This window comes from Lepidochelys olivacea (genome assembly GCF_965140295.1).
Source record: "Lepidochelys olivacea isolate rLepOli2 genome assembly, chromosome: 2".
Classification (NCBI taxonomy): Eukaryota; Metazoa; Chordata; order Testudines; family Cheloniidae; genus Lepidochelys; species Lepidochelys olivacea.
The window spans coordinates 18,504,036-18,530,787 of NC_140412.1; the positions used below are offsets into that span (position 1 = coordinate 18,504,036).

Sequence of the window (26,752 nt, forward strand, 5' to 3'; positions counted from 1 at the left end):
CACCATGTGCACTTAACGTAAAGCCATGAGATATTTAATGTTGCCTTTTTTGTGATGAAATAATAAATATTATAATAGTGTTTAAAAGGGAAGAGAATCTCTTACAACTATATTAGTCCTGAAGATTTTTTTCACACCTGATGTATTGTTGCTGTAATAGATGTTAATAGTTTGTTAATCCTTTTATACCATACTCATAACATTATGATCTGGAGTGGGCTATTCATCTATGGAATATAATTGTTAGTTTTCTATAATGCACTGAAGTCTAATCTTGAAGCTTTGCTACCATCAAATTTTCTACTTTTTTCTCTCCTGCAGCTTATACAGAGCCAAACTGTTTTTATTTATTTATTTTGATTTTGATTTGTTTTTAAACTAGACTTATGTAAAATGTGCTTAGTGGCTAACAGCATAACATGAGGCTAAAAGCCTTAAGTGAATTTGTCCCCTTGAGTTACAAAGCTGTTACATAACTATTTGCATTTCATTTTCTTGGCTCTTATGTTAGTTTAAATTTTTAAAAGGAATAAAGAAAAGATCTCATTAAAATGTACAGCGTGACACTGGATGCAGTAGTCTCTGTTTGCTTTATAGAACAACAGTTGCATGATTCAGATACCATGCTTGGGAAATACTGTTCCAAGGTCAGCATTAGTCATGTATTGGTGATTTTAGTGTTTCCTGGGTTGTTTTTTTTTTTTAATATAGGAAAGTTGCCAATTGACTGCCTAACTAGCCTTGCTGTTCTGTTACACAGTTTCTGTCTTCATCCATTACTCATGGGCTAATGCTCCCCCTCCTGTGGCATTCGGAGGTGGTCCAGTGTTGTTGCTGGAGGCTCCAGGACTAAGCTTCGCTCTTCAGCTAAGGCCACCAGATTTTCTGCCTCTGGTGATGGAGCAAGCTGGTAGTTCAGTTTCTCCCAACCATTTTGTTTTAAAGCCTTTATTATTATTCATTTTCATGCAGTTTTGACTTATCATCTCATCGAGGGGAGGAGGGAGATAAATAGCAGCAGGGCGGTTTCAGCCACCTGGATCTGCTACTGCAGCATCTCCTGTTAGACTCCTTTGCAGAGCTGTCCTAAAAACACCAGACTTAAATCTAAGCGTTGTTCCTTACATAAGGCAGCACTTACAAGATCTATAGAGGATTCATTATGACCTGCTTGTTACCATCTAGCTGACCTCTGCATTACTAGGGCACGGGGCTCAGAGTCCAGCCAACCGACCTTGGCACTGCTTGGGCAGTGTGCTCAGAGTCAGATCAGCAAGTCGAGTCCCAACCCTGCCCCAATGTCTCACAGAAAAGCCTGATCAAGAGCTTCTGAGCTTTCGGGTAGAGAGTCTAAGGATGAGGAGAAAGCTGTTTGGTCATTTTAGGGGGTAAGTCTTGCAACAGACATGGGCTGGAGGGGGAAAAAATCCTGAAAGGAACTAGTGTCCCTCCCAGATAGTGAAGTGGGTCCTCAGCTCCCTGGGGAAAGAAGCAGGGCTCCTACACAGCTCTCCTTACTCCCACTATGAATCAGGGGATTCTCAGGATACTCAGGGGTAAGTCCTGCATATCCCATACACTCCCAGAATGACGGAAGCAAATGTGTCCTTCACAAGGCAGTGATTACTCCTGGTAATGAATAAATCGGGAGGAAATATGGGGTTAGCCTCCTCCTCCTTTGTCTTCTCCTCCTGAGGGAGTGTTTGCTGGGGCTTTTGTCATACACAGAGTTTCACTCACAGACCGTCTTCTCTACCATGCTCACTGCCCCTCCGCCATGCCCTGTAGGGATGCAGAGAAGCCTGTGTTCCTCCTATGCAGTTCTTCCTCAGGCTGAAGCCTAATTGGGATTGAGCCTGTCTGGCTTTCAGCCCAAGGACCCTTGCTCTGCCAGGGAAAGATGGTCAGACTCTGAAAGGCAGACTCCACCACTCCATAGGCTGGCTCCACATTAAAGCCCTAGGAGCACTTCAAGCAGTCTGACCAGAACAGAGGGTCCCCACAAAACTGCACCATCATGGGATTACAGGGAGGTAAATGAGAAATCATAGAATCATAGAATATCAGGGTTGGAAGGGACCTCAGGAGGTCATCTAGTCCAACCCCCTGCTCAAAGCAGGACCAACACCAACTAAATCATCCTAGCCAGGGCTTTGTCAAGCCTGACCTTAAAAACCTCAAAGGAAGGAGATTCCACCACCTCCCTAGGTAACATCTCCTTGTCTGATGTAAGGTTCCAACAGATACCATGGGACTGTGCTAGAGCATGGAGCCAGTCCGTAAGGAGCAGGTAGGTGTTGGGTTCCATTATTTAGCAAGTGGTGTAGTTTTGAAAAAGTTTCTTAATATTGTTTTATATCCTTTGGGATATAAATATAATAAATCTTTTCCAAAGCATGCTGTATACTTAAAGAAAAACACCTCCCTTTAGTCCTTCGTAAGCTGGCTTCAGTCTCTAGTGAAGTTCCTTAGTAGCACGGTTCCATGGTTTTTGCTGAGATGCCACAGTGAAGTGGAAACCATCAAATCTGAGCTTTGTGTGTTGGAATTATTATTTATGTAGGGGATATTACCATGACACTAATTTAACCGCAGATTCCTTTGTTAAATCCAAACAGTGATCATATTTATACAATTGCTCTAAACATGCCTAAAAAGCCTAAATAATAAACAACTTACTACATCCAAAGAGTAACAAAACATTTATAAGCATCTGATCATGATATTTACAAACAGGCTGAACCCAGGAGTTTTAGACCCAATTTAGTCAGGCATTAACAATGACCCTTCAGGAGTTCACCCTTTTGTACCCTTTTCATAAACCAGTGATGGCATTGCCTGTTACTAACTTAGTTAAAAACCATGTAGGGGCCAGTTTCAGGTCATTGCTGGTTCAATGTGCACAATTTTTTCTTATTATTAACTAATTATATTATAACTGGGGTTTCTTCTGCCCTTTATCTTTATCAATTACCCTTCAGGGCTAGCTTTTCCAGTTAAGCCATATTCTTTCAAGGCCTTCTCACAACTGCTAGCAAAACCAGCACTGTACACACAAACCACGAAGCATTTTTTTTTATTTAACTAAGCTAATTTAACTCTGTTCTAGCCTACAGTGTGGGGGAAGGAAGGCAAGTTAAAAATCATTTATGTACTGAATGCCCCTCTTACCCATGGTTTTTAGTGCATTTGATGTCTAAAAATTAACTTGGTTTATTTTTTAAAACTGTGTGCATGTATATGGGTTTATAAATTACAGTATGTCAATTTGTGTGTGTGTGTATAGCTAATGTATTTGCAAGTTATTTTTATATTTCTGCATATATTAGTTAGTGTAAGACTGGGTCTTTTGGCTTGGTAACTTTTCAGCTGGAGTTTTAAAAGCTGCAGAAATTGATGTGTTTGCTCCCTACATTTCATCGAGGAAAAAGGGTATGTTAGGTCTTGTCTATGTGATAAAAGTTGCACCAGTTGAAGTTAAATAGGCATACCTATTTATGTTAAACTGGTGCAAATCCCTGCATGGACATGCTTATTTTGTTAAAAGGTTGGCTTATTTTGGTTTAGCTAAAACTGATTACTTAGATTAATTTATGCTAAACCAAAATAAGCCTGGTTTAAAAGTGAAATAAGTGTGTCCACACTTTTTGGCACCAGCTCAAATAAATCGGTTTAAAAATCACATCTTTAGTTAAACTGGCTCAACTTTCTCACGTAAAAACAAGTCCTTAGTAATACTTAGTGAGAAAGTCAGTTGAATTTCAATTTCCATAATTCTGACAAGCTTCAGTTGTCTGATAGGTCTGCTGGTTAGTGTGTTGTTTTTGTAATGTTTTTTTTAAACTGACAACCAAAAAGTAGCATGGCTCAACCCATTAGTTTCACTGATCTTAATTAAATCTCTGCAAATGTTTAGTGACAAACCCAGTATTCAGGGTAATGTTGCCAGCTAGTTTTTCTAGTCCTGTTGTAAAGGTTTGGGGCAAATATGGGTCATTTTCACAATTTTAGGTGAAAATTAAGAAAATCTAAGTGGCTTTGCCAGTTTTCATCAGAAGACTTAATCAAAACCCTCCGATTTAGGTCTGTTTGGATTTTGAGCTGCTGGATGCATTTGATTTCCAAACTTGAAGCAAAACACAGTGTGTCAACCCATATACATTGAAAGCACAGCTCTGACTTTAATGCTCTTAGACTATATTATGACAGTCTTTCCTTACTAAATGCATACACAACTAATTTTTAAAGAAAAGTGCTTCTAGCTATGTGTTTTGTTGTATTTCATTGTCTTGTGTTTTTGATTTAGGTAAAACGAGCTATTTCACTCTTGTTTATATCTTGTTTTGTTAGTCTTGATTCGCTATACTGTTAATTTTCCAGTACTTTTAATAGGAAGAGAGACCTGATAGGACGCAAGTATGAATATATGAAAATCTATATGAAGTAACTTGATATAAGTTGTTAATTGTAGGTTTTGGCTTATTTTACAGGAGAAATTTAGAGTTGACAGTTGTAAGTATAGTGTATAGTTAATGTTCAGTCAATTTATTCTGCTTATGTCCTAAAGAGTAGTAGTGTGCTTGTGATCAGTATTTCTCAAATGTTGGCAGTAAGAGCTTGACGAGTAAAGAAAAGATATTGTCTGAAATGATTAATCTAATCAAACAGAGCTTTTAAATAATACCAATGAGCAATTTATATTTCTCATAAGAATTTTGAAAAAAATAGCAATATTTGTTATGAAAGTATCATTTTTAACACAAACTTATCACTTTCCTTTGCAGTACGTGTCCTACCATTAACTGGAATACTGGTTCTGCCATACCTCTCATGCAGTGGTAAAAAAATATATACTTTAGGTTCTCCCACTACAAAAAAAAAAATTATTTGATGGATGGTAACAGCTTTGCATGTTGTCACTGGTACACAAATTAATATATAGAACATGTACTAACTCCACAAAAGCTGAAGTACACACACTGTTAATTGCAGGCCTCTTACAATTATTTTAACTTCCCACAGAATGTTTTTAATTGCTGCACAGATAAATATCTTAAGGCTGGAAAATTTAATTTTAAATTACATGTTCTGTTAAACATTTTCTAACTTACCTTGTATAAATTTATGCTATTCTGAGTTTTGATCGTTACAGGGAAGATAGTAATATTTTTATCAATATAGGTTGAACCTCTCATCCGGTACTCCCTGGTCTGGCAACATCCATTGTCTGGCATAGTCGCCGACTCCATAGGTGCTCCAGGGCTGGAGCACCCACAGGGAAAAATTAGTGGGTGTGGAGCATCCACTGGCACCAAGCTCCCCCCTCTGCCGTCCTTCCCCTTCGCCTCTCATGTGCCGGAGGCCCCACACTTACCAACTCCTCCTTCTCCCTCCCAGCGCTTCCGGAGCACCGCAAATAGCTGATTCACAGCGTTCAAGCTCTGGGAGGCGGGGGGGGGGAGGACCTGGAGCCGTCCTCAGAGCCCCCGGGGAGGGGGCTGGCAGCCGGGACCGGACTAGAGTGGTTCAACCTGTACTAAACATATCATTACAGACCTTAGTATCATTCCATTACCTGTTTCAGTAATAAAAAACAGATTGCAGTTCATTTTTTCCACAGTAGTGTTTCCTGAAAATCCAACAATTTGACTTTCTGTCATTCTGAAACTAGCTATTTCCCTGAATATATTTTAGATGGTTTTCCTATATCCTTATTTTCCTGAAAAGAAACTTATCTTTGGTAAATGTTACCCACTACTTTCCCTAAAGGGGGGGGGTGTTGTTTAGTGATTAGAGCAGGAGAGTGGTTGGGTTTATTAGCATTGGCGAAATCACTGTAAGTATTATTAATTTGTATTACTGGAACAGCTAAGACCCCTAGTCATAGATTAGGACCCCCCCCATTGTGTTAGCTGCTGTACAAACAGCGAATGAAAAGGCAGTCCCTGCCTGCAAGAAGTTTACAATTTAAGTATAAGACAAGAGACCACAAATGGCTACACACAGGGAATAGAAAGGAAACAATGAGACGGAATTGGTCACCACTGCAAACCAACAATGTAACCGTTTTTTAGGCGAAACTTCTCTGTGTCTGTTTATGCCATCTATAAAATGGGTATAACACTACCTATCTCACAACGTATGTTGCAAGTCTTAAAATTTGCAAAGTGATTTGAAATCCTTCTACTGAAAGGAGTTATATGTTAATTATTTCTATTGTACCATCCATAAGTTTCACATGTAAGAATGTGAACATTTGAAAACTATAAAATTATAAACGTTTTAAACTCCTTCTGTGGTACCTATAGACATGTTAGTATCATGAGGTATTAAAAATGCATACACTCTATCTCAGTTTTAGTCACAAGTTTTTTCTGTTTAATTTTACTTTTGGTTTTTGAAATACATATTCTTAGTCAAGTTCTTGCTTTGCATTACTAATAAAAAGAGAGAGATCTTATTTAGTTTACTTCCACTTGAGTTTGAAGCTTTATGTTGCCTTAATTTAAATGGCAGTATATAGTGCCAATTCAGGATACTTTCTCCATTTTTTGAATGAAGCTTGGATTTTTTGTTCTGTAGTTCAGCTGGAAGGACTGATAAAGATGGTATGCACTTCCATCAATTGGTCACTAGGGGGTGATCGGGTAAAACTGTAAGAACTTTAATGGTTTGCATTTATCAGATCCATGTGTCAGCACATGTACCTCCAAAGTGGAGATTTCAAATAATTACCTCTTTTCTTCTGTCCTTGTGTAGCAAACAAATATGTTGTATTAACTGTGACTTTAGAATAATGTTAGCAGCAGCACAATGAGTACTGAACTCCTTCTAAGGACCTCCTGAGGTCCCTTCCAACCCTGAGATTCTGTGATTCTAAGGTTATATTTTGAGCTGCTGTTGGTTTGTAGCACTTCACAAAATCATTCATATAAAATAAAATGAAGAGCTTCTGTGTTGCACAAGTCTACAGAATCCTCAATCTAGATTTATATCACCAAAACTGTCTATATGTTTATTGGGAGAATTGTATTGCTTAAAGTTAGCTTTTTTTATAATGAAATTTTAAAAGATACAGAAATTATTCACATAGAAACTAAATGATAAAATTAGTATAGAAGAAGTGCATTAATTTGCACTCATGCCTGAGAGAATTGCAAATTACTGAATTGGTGAATAAGTTAAACAAAAATAGCAAGGATAATTCATTGCAAAATTTATAGTAATTTGTTCATACATTTGACATGTAATTTGGTTCACATTATTTTTACATACACGTTTTGCAGTACACGTGTAAAAGTAACATATTATTCATAATATCCACTCGGAGCTCTGTATTTTCTGAGGGAGGAAACAGCACTGCTTGTGTGCAAATTATGGCGTATATTGATTAGCAAACTGCAAATTAGCAAGGTTCTACTGTATGACTTAAACAAGAGACCATATTATTATTTATATCATAAGTAATATTCAATGTATATTTAGGCAGTTTTTGAATGGAGGAATAATTAAGTATTCATAGATAGACGCTATTTTTAATGCCTAAATCTTGCAATAAGTGCTATGTGGGCAGATCCCTGCATCTGAACAGAGTCTTGGACTAGTAAGGCTCTATCCAGTCAAAGGCCCATGCAGAGCTCATTGCAGGACCATGGCCAAAAAATGCATTATTACTTTATTGTAATGGCAAGAGTATTTGGAGCCATTCTAAACAAATACTATATACGTTTAAAATGAGGTTTTGTAATGTCTATTTCTTATCCACTAGGTTTAACGCTTTGTCATGCACTATATGTTTAATCCACACACAAACAGTAGCAATTAACAATAGAAAAATGAATTTATTTTGGAAACCTATTTCTTAGCATTCAAGGAAAGTTTGCTAAAGGAAAAAAATTATAAAACCTTGTTAGTCCCATTAGCTATGATATGATGCTCTGAAGCTATAATACTGACAGCATGCTAAAAGATTTAGTTTGTTGTTTCATTGTGGTATGGAGATTTTATAAATAGTAATTCTTAATCCCTAATTGAAGTACTTTATCTTCAATAAATAGTTTATAAAGATTTAAAACATTTTCTGCAGTTTTTAACAATGTCTAAAATTATAAATCCTGCAGTGATTAACCTTATGTGAATGTACATTTTAAAATATATGTTTGTCATTTATTGTCAAATTGCATACTGTCATATTACAATTAAAAATGGCAAAAAGGTGATGGGTATGTCATTAATCTCAACAGTGTTTTGGCATGGCTTATTTTTGTTTTCAGTCCTTTGCTCCATTTTACTATGTTCTGATTTTTAATTCTTCAGTGCTACTTTGATGTTACACATCCTGTATTGGTAAGATTTTTTTGTTAATTTTACAGGTCCACCTTCAACCCTTCCTCTAAGTACTCAACCCTCCAGTGGCAGCTCCACTCTTTCCAAGAAGAGACCACCTCCCCCACCCCCTGGACATAAAAGAACCCTCTCTGACCCACCAAGCCCGCTACCTCATGGACCCCAGAATAAGGGCCTAATTCCTTGGGGTGAGTTTTAAAAATGTAAAATAAAACAAAACTTAAGATGGCTGGTGTATATTACTTGCTTCTCTTAGTCAGTGCTAACTGTCCATTGCTGCTATATTTTATGGAATTTCAGAACAATTCCATCCTCAAATAAATCCCCAGGCTCTCTGTGATGTTGCCTGTACCAGTCCAGAGACTGGCAGGGTTTACATCTTTCTGCCAGTAGCAGGATGTAAAAAACAGATTAAGTATTTGTATAATGGGATACTTTGCTGACAAAAACTTTATAGAAACATTTATTACAGACCTATCCAGATAGGCACTTTCTTTTCATAGTAAAGACTAACTAGCCCAGTCAAACTTCTGCTTCTATTTGTAAATCCTGCCTACTCCTGGTAGCTGACACTCTTAGAGGAATTCCTTTGTCATGATAAAGACAAATCTTTTCTGAGGGAAAGTTGCCACCATTCATAAAACCAGCCCAGGCACATCACATTCTTCTTTATCCTAAGGCTAGGTCTATAATACAGGCCTATATTGGTATAACTACATTGCTCAGGGGTGTGAAAAATCCACACCTCTGAGCAACATAGTTATACTGACTTAACCCCCTTCCCCTCACTAGTAGACAGCACTATGTACATAGCTGCCCCGCCCCTCAGGGAGATGGATTAACTATGCTGACTGTAGCTCACGAAAGCTTATGCTCAAATAAAATGATTAGTCTCTAAGGTGCCACAAGTACTCCTTTTCTGTTTGCGAATACAGGCTAACACAGCTGCTACTCTGAAACCTGTCATTATGCTGACAAGAGAAGCTCTCCTGTTGGCATAGTAGCATCTTCACTAAAGCACTACAGTGGCACACCAGCAGCATTGTACGTGAAGAGAAGCCCTTAGAAAAAATGAGGGGAGGAATTGGTGCAAAGCAAAATGCTATTGTTGCCCCTTTTCAACCAGAGTGGCTAGTCAGAGTTTGGGACCCTCAGGGTGTTCCAGTTAGAAGTAGAAATTGATAGAGTCTTGCATTTTCTTTCATGTAATCTTGTTTATTTACATGGTATGTACAAAGTCTCTGCTTCTCCGAGCGCAAGAGGAATCAAGAACAAGAGGAGCAGTTTCTTGCTTTACAACCCCAAGCCTCTTGGGCTAACAGACCCAAAAGCTCTCTCCCTCACTTTTTCCAGTGTCATGCTGTGCTCGCCGGCTGCTGCTGGGCTTTCTTGTTTTTTTTCCCTCTGTGTCTCTCTCTTTCTGGTCTGTTTTCAGTTTCTCTGTGTTCTGCCTACATACACACAGACCACAAACAATACTCAGCAAAACTCTCTGTCCACACAGTCCAAATTCCTAGGCAGATTCACGACACCTGCTTTTGTTTGTTTTTGTTTTTATTACAGGTAAACATGCACATATGCAAGAGACAATAAATCAAACCTCATTTAATCTTTTGATCAACTATTTAAAAGAGTCTGTAGACATTACTGACAGATACTAGTGAAAGTGTCTGGCACTGATGATACATAGAGTCTCAGTGTTAAAAAAAAAAAATCTATACCAAGAGAGATGTTTCAGTCCAATGGCCACTCAACAAAAAATGCCTTTTCCAGTCAACACCGTTTCATCTTAGGTCGGAGGCTTCAGATTAAACTTATCCTGACAGTTATATTGATTGAAGGATGTGTTCACACCCACTCTCAAAGAGGTTTGTGATTGATGCAGTCACCAGTATCTGTCAGCATAATGCTATGTGCAGTAAACATTTGATACTGCTGCAAGTAAATACAGATGGATATATTTTTCTGGGGTATTTCCAAGTGAATATCACAGATGTCCCAAACGTTTTTTTTCTGCCAGATATAGCTTTTTGGACACAATGCATCTCAGGCCCATGTGATTTTACTCTGCACAGACTAAAGCTGGCAGGATTTCCCTAAGCCCCTGTACCTTTAGGATTTAGGTCCAAAAATTGTTTAATGGGTCACTCACACTTTACTCAGATTGCTGTGGCTGTCCTATTCTAAAGCTAAAATCTCTAACAAACATAAAAGCCATATAATTAGTCCAGTCAGCAACCTTTGGGCTTACACTAGATCCCAGTCTGATTCCAGTACTGATTTGTCTGTCATCTGTATTTGAGACTCAGGTCAGATTCCAGTATGAGAGATGAAAAAGCCCAATGAAAGTGAAAGTTGCTAAAAAGGAAAATATACACCTCTTTGTTACATTCATCATACCTCTACTTTCTTAAAAACTTGAGAAGTGAAGAGAGGCTTTGCAGCATTCCCTGAAGCATGTCCTTGGCTAGTTCAGGACAAAGTGGGGAGTGCATTCATAGATTGAAAGGCCAGAAGGGGTCATTGTGATCATCTAGCCCAGGGGTCCGCAACCTATGGCACGTGTGCTGATTTTTAATGGCACGCTTCTGCCTGCCCCACACATCCCAGCCCTGACTCCAGCACCCCCTACACATGCCCCCAGCCCTCTGCCCTGACTCCTGCACCCTCCTCAAACACCTCCAGTCCCCCCACACCCCATGCCCTGACTCTTGCACCCCCCACATTCCTACCCCCACCCTGAGCACCAAACAGGAGCTCCTGCGCACACACACACACCCCCACATTCCCACCTGCACCCCTCGCACCAAATGGGAGCTGCCCAGGTAAGCACTCCACACCCAAACCTCCTGCCCCAACCCTGAGCCCCCTCCCTCATTCTAGCTCCTGGCCAGACCCTACACCCCAACCCCCAACCTGCTCCTTCACCCCAGCCCTGTGCTCAGTGCACTCCCACCCTCAGCTCAGTGCAGAGAGAGAGCAAGAGAATGGGCTCGAACCAGGGAGAAGGCAGGTACCCACTCTATGTGGGCAAGGCTGGGCTCCCAGACCGGCAGCGGGCTGAGCGGGGCGGCAGCCGGAACCCTGGCTGGCAGGAGCCGGCGGACGGAACCCCAAACTGGCAGCGGGCTGAGTGTCAGCGGGCTGAGCCGCTCAGCACACTGCCAGTCTGGGGTTCTGGCTGCTGGCCCCTGGCCATCCCGGGTCCTGGCTGCAGGCCCCACTCAGCCTGCTGCTGGCCTAGGTGAACAGAACCCCAGGCTGGCAGTGGGCTGAGTTGGCCAGCAGCGTGAGATCAGCATTTTAATTTAATTTTAAATGAAGCTTCTTAAACATTTTGAAAACCTTGTTTACTTTACATATGACAATAGTTTAGTTATATAATATATAGACTTATAGAGAGAGACCTTCTAAAAATGTTAAAATGCATTACTGGCACGCGAAACCTTAAATTAAAGTGAATAAATGAAGACTCAGCACACCACTTCTGAAAGGTTGCCGACCTCTGATCTAGCCTGACCTCCTGTATTACACAGGCCATAGAACTAATAATAATTCCTAAATCATATCTTTTAGAAAAACATCCGATCTTGATTTAAAAATTGTCAGCGATTTCCAGTTATTAATTATTCTCCCTGTTAAAAATTTACACTTTATTTCCACTCTGAATTTGTTTAACTTCAACTTCCAGCCATTGGATTGTATTATACCTTTCTCTGCTAGATTAAAGAACCAATTATTAAATATTTGTTCCTCGTGTGGATGCTTATAGACTGTACTCAAGTTACCCCTTAACCTTCTCCTTGTTAAAATAAATAGATTGATTTATTTCAATCTATCATTATAATCATTCTTGTGGCTCTTCTCTGAACCCTCCCCAATTTATCAACATCCTTCTTAATTCTGGGCACTTGGACAGGTGCAGTATTCCAGCCGTGATCGCAACAGTGCCCAATGTAGAGATAAGGTCACCTTTCTACTCCTGCGTAAGATTCCCCTGTTTATGCATCCCAGGATCACATTAGCTCTTTTGGCCACAGCATCACACCGGGAGTTAATGTTCTGCTGATTACCCTCCAAATCTTTTCAGTCATAGCTTCCAGGAATAGAGTCATTCCCCCACTTTCTAAGTATGGTCTACAGTTCTTTGTTCCTAGAAATATACATTCACAGTTAGCCACATTAAAATGCATATTGTTTGGTTGCACCCCATTTGCCAAGCAGTCCAGATTTGCTCTGAATCAGTGACCCGTCCTCTTCATTATTTACCACTCCCCCAATTTGTGTGTCATTGCAAACTTTTATCAGTGATGACTTTGTTTTCTTCCAGGTCAGTGATAAAATGTTAAATAGAATAGAGCCAAAAAACGATCCTTCTGGGACCCCACTGGAAAGACACCTGTTCAATGACATTTCCCTGTTTATATTTTGAGACACCAATTAGCCAATTTTTAATTCATTCAATGTGTGCCATGTTAATTTTATATCATTCTAGTTTTTAATCAAAATGTTGTGTGGTACCAAAATCAAACGCCTTAGAGAAGTCTAAATATGTTACATCAATACTGTTATCCTTATTGACCAAACTTGTAATCTCATCAAAAAAAGATATCAAGTTAGTATTTTCCATAAAATCACGTTGATTTGCATTAATTACAGTACCCTCCTTTAATTCTTTATTAACTGAGTCCTGTATCAGCCGCTCCATTATTTTGCCCAGGATTGATGTCAGGCTGACAGGCCTATAACTACCTGGGTCGTCATCTTTACCTTTTTTAAAAATTGGCACAACATTACCTTTCTTCCAATCTTGTGGAACTTCCTCAGTACTCCAAGACTTATTGAAAATCAACATAATAGTCCAGTGAGCTCCTTAGCCAGCTCTTTTAAACTCTTAGATGCAAGTTAAATGAACCTGCTGATTTAAAAAACATCTAACTTTAGTAGCTTCTGTTACCCTGAGTTTTCAGAACCCAAAGCAGTGGTAATTTAACTGTTTCTCTCCATGTGGTATCAGGAATAAATCAATGGGGGCACACCTCCTCCGTCTGATACATGATTGATACAAACCAAAATGCTTTTATCTAAAACTACTTTTTAATGAGGTCTCAAGCACACACACACATATATACCAGTAAATTCAAAGCATTCCAAACATTTATAGTTACCCAAAAGTCTGAAATTGTTTCAAGAAATCAGCAGCCAGGCTTCAGGTGGCCCCCTCCTTCTATCTAGCTGCTGAGGAACGTAGGTGTCAGATCCTTTTCCAAGAAAAAGCTTCCTCTGACTGCTCCAAAGAACACTTTCTAACAAAATCTTTTATAAATTTTATCAGACAAAGCACATAAATCATAATAGCCCCTAATAGGCTAACAATTTCCATGGCAACAGCCAATAACAATTCAGTATTCTTCTTATCGGCAAAGCATTTCTAGCCATAACAATAAAACTTACATGTCAGTGGCACGTAAAACCAAGGCTATCCAAAAATTCCTTCTATTTTCATGGAAGCTTAACTCCCTGTCCCAGCCTCCCATTCTGATTAGCAGAACTGCAAAAATGCAGCTGCATGGCCTTGCCTCTCACGGTCCTAAAACTATTTCTAGCTAGGTGATGACTGGGTTTTAGCTGGCAGTGTTTGAACATACAAAATGGAAAGAATGTCAAATTCTGCGGATACGCTGCTCGCTAACATTCTCCAGAGATACTAATGTGTTGTTATCAACATACGATGAGACTGTATCATCAGTTTTTCCCCAAATACAGAACAGAAATATTTATTGAACACTTCTGCCTTTTCTGCATTATTATTGATAATTCCACCATTTCAATCTAGTAATGCACCAATACATTGTCAGGATTCTTTTTGTTCCTACTATATTTTAAAAACACCTTCTTATTGTTAACTCTTCAGGCCACACATTTCTCCTTATGTTCATTTGCTTCCCTTATCAATTTTCTGCAATTCCTAATTTTGATTTATATTCATATCTTCCATTTGTTACGTTTTCTTTTTTTATAGCTGTCTTCACTTCCCCCCGATGCATCTGGGGGTGGGGGGGGGGAATGTTAGCCCACGAAAACTTATGCCCAAATAAATTTGTTAGCCTCTAAGGTGCCACAAGTACTCCTTGTTCTTTTCACTTCCCGGTAAACCAAAGTCAGGGACACTCACAAAGAACACACTTTGAGATTTTGGAGCTAGTGAAAAAACAAACTAACAAAAAAACCTCTTCTTTTAAAGCTTTCGTTACTAGATGGATAGTTCAGTTAACTAATCAGACCCCTAATTGAACATTATCAGTCAGGAAGTCAGATCCTCTGACTCTGAGTCTGAGTGAAATTGCTTCGTAGATCTCAGAAAATTATTTCTCCTACAACTACAAGGTGGACAGGTTGTCTTCAAGCAGGCAGGTCTCAGCAAAAAAAAACAACAAAAAAGGCTTTTTTATTCATGATATAAAAATCCTTCATTGTCCAGCGCTTTCTGAGTTACTATGCCTTGGGGCCCACCTACTCTAACAGTGGAATTTTTATAAATGCTTACGATTAGCCTAACTCTGCTCCCTTTTGAAGTCAATGGAAGTTTCTTTACTATTGACTTTGGTGGAAGCTCAGTTAAGCTGTTGCTGAATGATTTTGAAAATCTCAATGTAATCTTCTTATCGGATATGGAGCTTTCCAAATCCATTTGCAGTGCAGAGACCTCAGATCAAATCTAGTCAGAGGGCAGAGCACATAGTTTCCTTATCTTGTCAAATTTTTTTATCAACTTTCCCTTTATATTTTTAGTAGTTTACATTTAACACAGTGCTCCTTCCTTAGATATTTTTAAGGTCAGTCTTGATAAAGCCCTGGCTGGGATGATTTAGTTTGGGATTGGTCCTGCTTTGAGCAGGGGGTTGGACTAGATGACCTCCTGAGGTCCCTTCCAACCCTGAGATTCTATGATTCTATGTACTGTATTTGCTTTTTTGTCTCTGCTGCTGCCTGATCGCGTACTTTCGGTCCCAAATGATAATGTGGTTGACCGGTGAGTTGGTAACTTTGGTATTCATAACTCTGAGGTTCTACTGTATGCAATTTCATTTTCTTTGTGTAGAAATTCTGTGCTTTCTTCTTGACTTTGATCATTAGGTATAACTTCAGTAAATTCACTTTCTGTGGAATGAATTTAACTGAAGTTTTGGTGTCAGGGGATCAAATGATATGAATGAAACACTTTTAATGTCACACTTAAGGATCTTCAGAAATAGGGTTATAGTAGGAAGAGTTGATAATAATAAGGTGTCTTATACAAAGAAGGTACTATAAGTGCAACTGCTCAAGACTTGGAGATTCTAGTGATTATGAAGCCAGGTTTGATGTTGACGGTTTGGATATTCTGACTTCAGTTTTTTCTTCCTCCACTTACTGGCAGAATTGAGTAAATGGACTGTTTCTTAGAATAATATAACAATCCTTACAAAATCAATATTTGTTTTGTGAATAAGTGCTAATTCATGATGGCTTTTAAAAATAATGTGTTACTTCCAAAGCAAGATGCTGCACTTTTTTTGCCCTTTCCTTGTACTGCCTTCCAACAAAATAGTTGAGGGACAATGTTGTGAAGTATTTTTTTCTTGTTTCAGAGACAAAATAAATGCCCTGAAGTAGTGACTATAATCTTATTTGCTTTTTCTTGCCAGTGGATAGATGCTATCAATGACAGTTTTTCAAACATATGGAATGCAGGAGGTCAGAATAGATTATATTAATGGTCTTTTCTGGCCTTAAAATTTATGAGTCTATGAATGAAAAATACTCATTAAAATATACTTAAGTTTATATGGAAAATATTGGGAAAGCTGCAAATGTTTGTTTTATATTATATCCTCTACCTGCATGTTTCTGTTCTTTTATTCTCCATTTTAAAAAGTCTATGTAATTTATATCCCCTTAGGTAATGATTTGGGTCCACCCTCAACTAAGACTGCCAACAAGTTTGAGGGAATGTCTCAGCAGTCAAGGTAAGATTTATGTATTTGCATATAGTAATGTTGTGCATGATGTGGCCAATTTATAAACTGTGGAAAATCAGCTGTTAATTTTCTGAATATTCCAACTATACAATGCATTCTTGCTCTCAGGCTCTGCCAAACCTCTTGAATCAGTTTGAAGCAGCCACAAAGAACTGAAGCTCTGGATGGTACAGACAAAATTATGGCAGCAGATGCTGCTGCTGTTTTCTCTCATCAAAATACCATTGGAACTAAAGAAAGTTGCACTAGGCTGTGATCCAGGAATTTTATTCTCATGTCTTCTGCTGACGCTAAATAATTCTGTGTACTTCACCACCCTCATTCCTGAACTAGGTCACGTGCCCCTACCATACACTAACACAAGGTTACATAAGTTCACTCTTGGCATAGCTTGGACTAGAACCTGGTTCCCTAATATGACAGATATAAGTCTCATCCATTTAACCACACATTTCTCAGTCTGACTGATCTGTGCATTTGTAATATAAGCTACTCTTGCATATAAAACCACTGGTTCGATGCATTATGCATTGATGCAAAAAATAACACTCTACTAGGTGGAACATAAAAAGATCCTAGAATCTAGAAGATTAGGGTTGGAAGAGACCTCAGGAAGTCATCTAGTCCAACCCCCTGCTTAAAGCTGGACTAACACCAACTAAATCATCCCAGTCAGGGCTTTGTCAAGCCGGGCTGTAAAAGCCTCTAAGGATGGAGATTCCACCACCTCCCTACGTAACACATTCCAGTGCTTCACCACCACTACTATTAGGAAGTAGTTTTTCCTAATATCCAACCTAGACCTCTCCCACTGCAACTTGAGACCATTGCTTCTTGTTCTGTCATCTGCCACCACTGAGAACAGCCTAGCTCCTTCCTCTTTGGAACCCCCTTTTAGGTAGTTGAAAGCAGCTATGAAATCCCCCTCACTCTTCTCTTCTGCAGACTAAATAAGCTCAGTTCCCTCAGCCTCTCCTCATAAGCCATGTGCCCTAGCCCCCTAATTATTTCCGTTGCCATTCACTGACTCTCTCCAATTTGTCCACATCCTTTCTGCAGTGGAGAGCCCAAAACTGGACACAAAATACTGCAGATGTGGCCTCACCAGTGCTGAATAGAGGGGAATAATCACTTCCCTTGATCTGCTGGCAATGCTCCTACTAATGCAGGCCAATTTGCTGTTAGCCTTCTTGGCAACAATGGCACACTGTTGACTCATATCCAGCTTCTCGTCCAGTGTAACCCCTAGATCCTTTTCTGCAGAACTGCTGCCTAGCCATTCAGTTCCTAGTCTGTAGCGGTGCATGGGATTCTTCCATCCTAAGTGCAGGACTCGGCACTTGTCCTTGTTGAACCTCATCAGATTTCTTTTGGCCCAATCCTCTAATTTGTCTAGGTCACTCTGGACACTATCCCTACCCTCCAGCATATCTACCTCTCCCCCCAGCTTAGTGTCATCTGCAAACTTGCTGAGCGTGCAATCCATCCCATCATCCAAATCATTAATGAAGATGTTGAACAAAAGCGGCCGCAGGACCGACCTGGGGGGCACTCCACTTGATACCGGCTCCCAGCTAGACATCAAGCCGTTGATCACTACCCATTGAGCCTGACGATCTAGCCAGCTTTCTATCCACCTTATAGTCCATTCATCCAATCTTCTTTAACTTGCTGGCAAGAATACTGTGGGAGACTGCATCAAAAGCTTTGCTAAAGTCAAGGTATATCACATCCATCATGTTCCCCATATCCACAGAGCCAGTTATCTCATCATAGAAGGCAATCAGCATAACTTGCCCTGCGTGAATCCATGTTGACTGTTCCTGGTCACCTTCCTGTCCTCCAAGTGCTTCAAAATGGATTTCTTGAAGACCTGCTCCATGATTTTTCTGAGGACAGAGATGAGGCTGACTGGTCTGTAGTTCCCCAGATCCTCCTTCTTCTCTTTTTTAAAGATGGGCACTAGATTTGCCTTTTTCCAATCTTCCAGGACCAACCCCAATCACCACGAGTTTTCAAAGATAATGGTCAGTGGCTCTGCAATTACGTCAGCCAACTCCCTCAGCACTCTAGGATGCATTAGATCTGGCCCCATGGACTTGTGCATGTCAAGCTTTTCTAAATAGTCCTTAACCTGTTCTTTCTCCACAATGGACTGCTCACTTCCTCCCCATACTGTGCCGCCTAGTGCGGCCTTCAACTACTGCCAGCCAGTGGACTTGCTCTTTTAGCTCAAGTGATAGAGGACTGAGTTTTGGTTGCAAAACGCCAAGTTCAAACTCAGATGACCACTTGTTTTTTGAAGGTGGTTGTGTGAGGATTGTTACAGTTGCATGTCTTTTTTTTTTTCATTTTTCTTTAAAAAAAATAAAAATAAAAAAACCCTCGAAAACTACATCTAAAAATCTTTATTCATGTTACAAAATCAAACACTCACAGGTTAACAAATGCCAGCATTGAGGCTGCCTATGCATCAGAGGATTGATTGAATTCTGCTTATTGAAAAATATTCTGACAAGATTCTTACTCAGCTGATCATCTGCCCTCATTGTTTTACATTAATCTTTACTGAGGTGTTACTGAATTTTTGCACCTTGATTTTTATTTTTAGGCAGATTTTTTTATAACTTCGGTTGGCTTGCTTTTTTCTTTGTGTTCTTTGCCTCCCAGGCAGTTGGAAATAACTAAACATTCCTGAAGCAGTAGTTAAACTCATGGTGGTGCAGAACAGCCACTAGAGAGTGTGGCTTTTTTTCCCCACCTTGCTGCCATTGTCCTTAAGTGCCATAACACTTAAGAGCTTGTGGAGTTCCACGAGTCTCATGTTAAAGAGCTGAGACCCAGAAGTGAGAAGCTTGTCAAAATGATAGCTTCAGAAAAGCAGAATAACAGGTCAGAAATTTTCCCTTTTCTTGGCACTATTTGGCTGGTCCCAGGCCAAATAGTAGTTTGGTTAGGAATATACTGAGTTAATGAGGCAAATGCTTTTAAATAAGGTCAGTAGCCTGAACTAACAAGGTCAGCTGGGAAGTGGAACCCTTCCAGTTTTAACAGTATCTGCTCACTCACATACAGTAGTTAAATCCCCTAATCTGATAATATATTTGTTCAGTGGTTTTTGTCTATTAAAATGTAAGACTCATACTCTCATTTTGTGGAGTGTTCCATAAGGTGACCATTCATATTTAAAACCATAATAATCTCTTAAATGCACCTTCATCATCATCTTACAGTGTATATTTTGGACAGTTTTACACCACACAAGGAGATTATGTTCCTGTATCTCTTTGCAACATGCTTTTATCCTTGAATTATGCTCCTGAATAAGTCTAATGCTTATAACATCTGTGCATGATCTAAAAAAAAGGTTCATAGTGAGATCTTATCAGAACATTGTTTTTGTTGTCTTTCTTGTGTTTGTATGTTAGACATGCATGACATGTTAAGCGCAAAATACTACTCTTTTTATATGTACTATACCACTCGTATTTACCAGTTTAAAGCATGTAACCCCTTGAAAGTGGAAATTTTATACTTAGGGAAGCATTGATGTAATTCTGTGGTTGTACAGAAAGTGGTGTACCCTTAGAAAAAAATGAAAATTACAATAATTATTTAATAAACGACAGTGTTTAAACACACTGCAGCCCTTGCTATAAAAAAAAAATCCATGAAAGTGATCTCGCTCATTTGAATGATTCAAATCTGCTATTCACTGGCAGTTTATCATGTCAGATGGCACTTCACATAGGGTGTCAAGTAAAGGGAAAGTGTAGAGGAGAGGAGAACAAAGTATTAGTGGAGGAAGAGTAGAGGGGCAAAGAAAATGATTTCTTAAAAAATTGCTTAATTCACTTTGCACTTCCCTGGGCAACATTTACTAGAAGATCAAAGCTTTGCTTCATTCGCTCATTATTTTAATATGGAGTAAAATCGGTAGGACTCATATGGAGCTCTACCTTATTGAAGTCAATGGACCTATGAAAACTTTCACGAGCTGAGGATCTGTCTGATGGAGAGCAGTCTGTCTTCCCTTGGCATGTTGGCACATGGTTGTGAAATCTCTTTTATTATCTACGAAGCATACACAAAATGCAATTTTCAGAGTCTCATAATTTAACCAAATCAAAACCAGTTTTCACCAGAATACTCAGACATTTATCAAGAAGAGTTATCTCTTAATCCCCAAATTGTTTCTGTGCAAAATGGGTTCAAGAAAAGTTCATAAGGCATTTTTATCGGTGTGTGTGTGTATTTTTTCATATTCCTTGTGTACACATGACTCAAATTTTGTTGTTCAGACTTTCAAAAAGTTTCACCCTTGAACCAAGACTAGGCTTGAAAAACTTGAGCCTAATTGTTGAAGATTTTGAAAAGATATCCACAACTGAAAAAACAGGTGGAATGTTTTGGCAAACTTACCTATAACAGATAGTATACACATGGGGTGAACTGTGAAGCACACAAAGAAAAAGATAGACTATCTTAGGCCATAATTGCATGCTTTTGGAATGTATTACCTATGTACTTAATATGGTTATTTTAATGTGTTAATTTAAGTTCTTGACTTGTCCTTTTATTGCTTCTTCTTTAAACAAAATCTGTCAGTTGAATTGCTCTCTCAATTTAAGCAGTTTTCTAAATATAAATGTATGCACACATTGTTATCTATGGAACAGATGTGCCATGCAGCATGAACAATGCGTAGGCTTTGCACAGCTTTTTCCTTTATTTGAATAATCCAAGCCCACTTCCAACACTGCTTTGAGTTTCAGGGCTGTTTCATGGACAACATTGTGTGTCCTGGCTATGCATAAACTCTTACTATAATTTTTTTTCTGAAAAGTGGGTGGGTGGTACTAGAAATGGGACACAGTTAGCTCATTGTTCAGAAGTTTAAGTACTGATAGTTCATATCTATTGATTAGCACGGGGACCGCAAAGACTGCACTTGGCCCAAGAGTTCTTCCTAAACTACCTCAAAAAGGTAAGACCTTTTTAAAAGATATATACATAGCTGAATTTTGGTGCATCTGTGTGTGTGTTAAACAAGTGATGATAAATCATAAGGGTCTTCAGAAATTTGGTGTTTTGAGCAAAAAACATTTATTTCTGGGACAACACAAATCTGGAAATTCTGGCAAAATCTATAGGGATTTTTCAGCAAGGATTTTGTAAAAAGACTAAACATATTTTTAGTACAAAAGCTGAAATCCTGCAGAACCTGGAGGAAAATCAGTAAGAATCTGTGTATTTTTATTGTCCTTCTTCATTACTGGTTTATTCCAAGATCATAAGCTCCTTGCAGAAGAACCACATGTTCACATGTATTTGTACAGTACTTAGCACAATGGACCAATGACACTGATTGGAGTCTGTTGTTATTACTGCAATATAAATGTTAAATAATACAAATCTAGGGGGGGAAATTTTCAAAATTGTCTAAGTGACTTGGGATTCCATATCCCATTTACAAAAGTTACTTGAAAATCAATGGAACTAAGGTCACTTCTGAAAATGTGCTTCAGGCTCCTGAGTCGCTTAGGTTCTTTTTGAAAAAATCCCCCTATTCTAATTGTTCAGGGCCAAGAAGAGAGGTTAAAAGTCTTCCCTTTTTGTTTTGTCAGATTTCAGTGAGATAACAATTACATAAGTCTTTCATACTATAGGGTATACTACAGGATTACCGGATATTATGGGGTGAGTCTCAGTCTTTCCTGTTGAAGCTGTTTGACTTCGTATAAATAATTAAGTATTCACTGAAGCAGGGACTGGACTGGAACCCAGCTGTTGCCCTTCTAGGTCAATGCTCTAACCACTGAGCTATAGCGTCATTCTCTCTCTAAGCCAATGGCTATTCAAGTATTTTATACCAAGTGGAATAGCTTGAACAGGTTAAATAGAGAGACCCAACCCAGAATAGCTTATAGCCTAATGGTTAAGGCACTCCCCTGAGAGGGGTGATACCTGGGTTCAAGTTCTTGCTCCAGAGTGGGGATTCAATCCTTGGTCGCCCACGTCACACGTGAGTGCCCTAACCACAGGGCTAAAGGTTATAACACCAACAGCACCTCCTCAATTTTGTGAATGGCGCTTAAATCCCCTTGTGACTCTAGCTGACAATATCAAAAAAGACTATTTTGACATTTGCTTGTTTTGTTTTGTTTTGACCAAAACAGTTGGCTAAAATCAACTCGAATTCACAGAATGTTTTGCTGGACCTGAATTTACATTTTTCAGCAAAAGAAGTTTTGTCTGAAAAATTTCACCTAGTGTATGCATGAGAACAGGGCCGTCCCTACCTGTACGCAGCTGTATAGGGCACCAGAAAATTTGGTGCAGCCCCTCCTCTTCCCGCCCCTACTCTGCCCCAGCCCCGCTCCCACTCCACCCCTTCCCCAAAGCCACCACTCTGTTCCGCCCCCAGCCCTGCCCCCACTCCCCTGAGGACTGCTACAGAGGCAGGCCTGCACTCCCTGATGGTGGGAAGTGCAGCGACCCAGCCACACTGCCAGTGAGTGCTGGGGGGCAGTTCCCCCTGCCCCCCAAACCAGCCCTCCTCCTTCCCCCGCAGAGGCCTGGGGTCAGCCTCTCCCCGCCCGGCGGCCCGGCTCCCACCCTGCGGGGGGCCTGCATAGGGCGCCAGAATAGCTAGGGACAGCCCTGCATGAGAACATGCAAATACATTATAACCAATATGAAGTTTTGGTAAGAAACTTGCAAATATAAATGGTTTGAAACCAACCAAGAAAACATTGTATGCTGTGCATATATACAAAAGGGGAAAATCTATACCTTAACATGTAAGGTAAGATTTCCTATTGCTAAAACACAAAGGTTTAAGTGAGTGCTTGAAAATGAGAGATCATAACAATTAATCTTTGTAATATACAGGATAATGCATTACTTTCACACTATGGTTTATGGACTACCACTGGTCCTAATAGCTTTCCTGTACCATAGTCTGTAAAGTGGAACATTTTGAGAAACAGAGTAGAAGATTGGGAGGAAAAGGTGGTCAATGGAAGCCTCTTTCTCTGAGTGATGTGCCAGAATTAATTGAAGAACTGGAGAAAACAGAGAAGTATACATACACCCCTTTACACATGCACACACACATGTGAGCACATACAGTGAGGGTAAGCATATAAAATATAGCACAGTTTTACATATGCCAGTGTGTGTGTGTCAGTGGATATTACAACTGTATTGTTCCAAAGTATGAGAACCAGAGAATGAATCTGGCCATTCTGCAAGATAAGAGAAATGCAAAGCATTAGTGGCAAAAACTAAATACAAATTTTAAAAATTCAGTTTTTTATAGGTAAGAAATTTAATTCAGTTCAGCAGTTTCCTTTTAAGGTGTCATTGAGATGACAGGTGTCACTACAAAATAAGTCAATATTCACTTGGTATAAAATTAGGTTAGAGCTGACTGTCATTGTGGGCTGAAATTACTTTGGGGCCATGTACAGAACTCTCAAACCATAGCAAGTGGTTGTTCCAGCCTTTATGAGGGGTGTGTTACCTAGCAACAAATCTGATATTCTGTTTTATTTGAAGCGCTCATTTTGGAGGACTAATTAAAATGTATTTAATATCAGGAGTGCAGTTAAAATAAACTGCTTGGCCTGATTTTCAGCCTGAACTTGATTCATTTGTGCCTTATTTGCATATGTGTTACGACATGTTTGTAGAAGTCATTCTTATGTACATGTATGGCTAAATCGTCTCTCACTTGTAGTAATGTGTGCACAATTCTCATCTAAAAATCAGGATCATCGTATATAATGATGTGAATGTGTTTTTGTAGTAGGTTATATTATAAATAGTGTATATGTGTGATATTATTTTGTGGTAAGTTTAAATGTGTGGACCTATCATTCTTGACAGTGTTGCTTGACCTAAAAGCAAATGCTGAACACAGTATGAAATTATCCCTTTTTCTGAGTCAAAATGATGTGGTACTTTCATCAAGGCGCTTACTCTCTCAGTATCAGGCTTCATACATATATACCTGTAAAATATAGCTAAGTACACTCATGCCAGTCAAGTTTTGCTTGGCACACTTAATGGACGAGTCTAAGGAAGAAAGAGCAGTGAAACTAAGAAAATGTAAAAATAAATGTTGATTGAAAGGACCTGCGTATTTTCCAGCTCTTGTAGATAAACTACAAGGCAATATCGTTGTTTAAAATTTCAATCCTTTCTTTTACATCACAAATATAATATTGCTTATTAATTTCAACTGTTGGGAAATAGTGTTTTATTTAAAATGTGTGAAAGGTAACTCAGAGTATGTCTGACATCTTCAGTTATTGAAGATAACTGCTAGGTCTTGAGCTTTTTAGTTTCTTTTATTGTCGATATCTGTACTTGGAGTTAGCCTGAAATAGAAATTCTCTTTCTGTATTTTGTATGATGTAAATAAATCTTTCTAGAAGAAAAGAAGTTGTCTTGCATACTTCAGATTCTCCTTAAATGTAATATGGGGAAATGAGACTGTCTGTCTGTCCGTGAAATACATGTGAAAATATCCTGATTTTGCTTTCTGTTTTAGTGGCACTAAGAAAAATAGAAACCAGTCATCATCTTTCAATAGATAGATCTAATCAACACCTGGAAATCTTTCAGAAGTCTTCACAGTCTGTCGATCTGCCACAGAAACCACAACCTGGAGACTTGCCCCCAAAGCCTCAGCCTGTGGAACTCACCCAGAAACCTCCAATTGGAGAACTACCCCCAAAACCAGGAGAATTACCCCCAAAACCTCAGCTTGGAGATTTGCCACCAAAACCACAACTTGGAGACTTACCACCAAAGCCACAAATGAAGGACCTGCCTCCAAAACCTCAGCTAGGAGAGGTATTGGTTAAAACTCAAGCTGGAGAATCATCACCAAAGCCTCAGCCCTCAGAGGCAAATCAGAAATCTCACTCCATAGATCTTTCTCCAAATGTACACTCTAGAGATACCGTCCAAAAGCAAGTATCTGAAGATTCTAATGATGTGACACATACTCTGCCAGAGACCCCAGTGCCGCTTCCCAGGAAAATAAATATGGTGGGTAGTTCTATTATTCCAACGTGCTGAAAGCCTCATGGCAAGCTTTGAAGTTCTCCTAAAGCTAAATTTGCAAAAAGACTGCACTTGAGTTATGTGCACAAAACAGGCAACAACTCACAAATTTGAGCACAGATGTATGCTTTTGAACGGTTTCAACAGATAATGTTTCTGATGGTAAAGCCTCTTGCATGCCAAAAGGAGTATAAAAACATTAAAAGGTCAGGTCTGGGAGCAAGGCACTCCATTTAAATTCACCAGAGCATTTTTGGCAGTGTTAAGGGTGCAAATTATGTTTCTGCAATATGTGGCGACTTTCTGAGCGTTAAGGAGTTAAAAACATTTTTAAAGCTTTCTGACTTTAATTCTTTGCTCTCTGTTTCCTACATATAATATAACTGGGACATATATTTGATTTTGAACATATTTAGAAAAGGGTTTAATAGGTTTTATTTTAAACTTCCTTTTTAATAATTGTTACAAAACTTAAAATGTCAACCACAAAAAATCAACTTTCACAATGTAATAGTTCAAATATTTAGCACCTATATGCTTAACAAAGGTGCATAAGTATCATTGTATTTACAAAAGGGCCCATAGAAGCACAGAGGGAAATTTTGACTTGCCAAAGGTCGTGGAGCAAGTCAGTGGCAAAGGTGGGAACAGAACTGGAACCCAATCTGGAGTTCTCACCACTACACTTTAATGTAATTCACATCTAACAAACTTAGGTATAATAGGAACAGTTTATCTTCATCTAATTTACATAGCCCTGGTCTACACTGGGGTGGGGGGTGAATAACATAGCTGAAGTCGACATACTTAGATGGACTTATCGTGGTATCTTCACCACAGTGTCCATCTAAGTATGTCGACTTCAGCTATGTTATTCACAATTACAGGGGTCGACGGGAGAGCGCTCGGGGATCAATTTATCACATCTAGACTAGTCGCGATAAATCGATCCCTGCTGGATCGATTGCTGCCTGGTGATCCAGCGGGTAGTGTAGACATACCCTAAGACATGATAGTTTGCTCTCTTGCCTAACTGGTTTGAAGTTTGTAAAGGTTTTCTTAATATTTAATGTGATTTTTAGTACATCATATTAAATCCAGTTTTGACTAATGGATCCCTTCCCTTTTATACAATATTCCTTTATATATTTGCAAACAGGTGCCATCTCCACCTCAATCTTATTTTTTTAGAATCTCACATTGTCTTATTGACTATGCTTGCATGGTTTGCTTACCATCCTTCTTAGTTGTTGCTTCTGAAACTTTTATCATTTGCCTTCCTTTAGTCTTTGAGTGTTTGAAATGTG

The 26,752-nt window shown here is 39.1% G+C and overlaps 1 protein-coding gene across 3 annotated transcripts in view; it reads left to right on the top strand.

The window, feature by feature from the left end:
• Positions 1-26,752, top strand: part of ASAP1 (ArfGAP with SH3 domain, ankyrin repeat and PH domain 1) — a 368,734-nt gene that overhangs the window by 330,046 nt on the left and 11,936 nt on the right. For 2 of the 3 annotated variants that reach the window (XM_084619542.1, XM_084619541.1), the window contains exons 25-28: positions 8,373-8,534; positions 16,289-16,355; positions 21,296-21,354; positions 24,928-25,430. In XM_084619542.1, the coding sequence (XP_084475668.1) occupies positions 8,373-8,534; positions 16,289-16,355; positions 21,296-21,354; positions 24,928-25,430 (791 nt within the window). Of the gene's footprint in view, positions 1-4,784; positions 4,839-8,372; positions 8,535-16,288; positions 16,356-21,295; positions 21,355-24,927; positions 25,431-26,752 lie in introns of all 3 variants that reach the window. The other variant, XM_084619543.1, reaches the window with a different exon arrangement.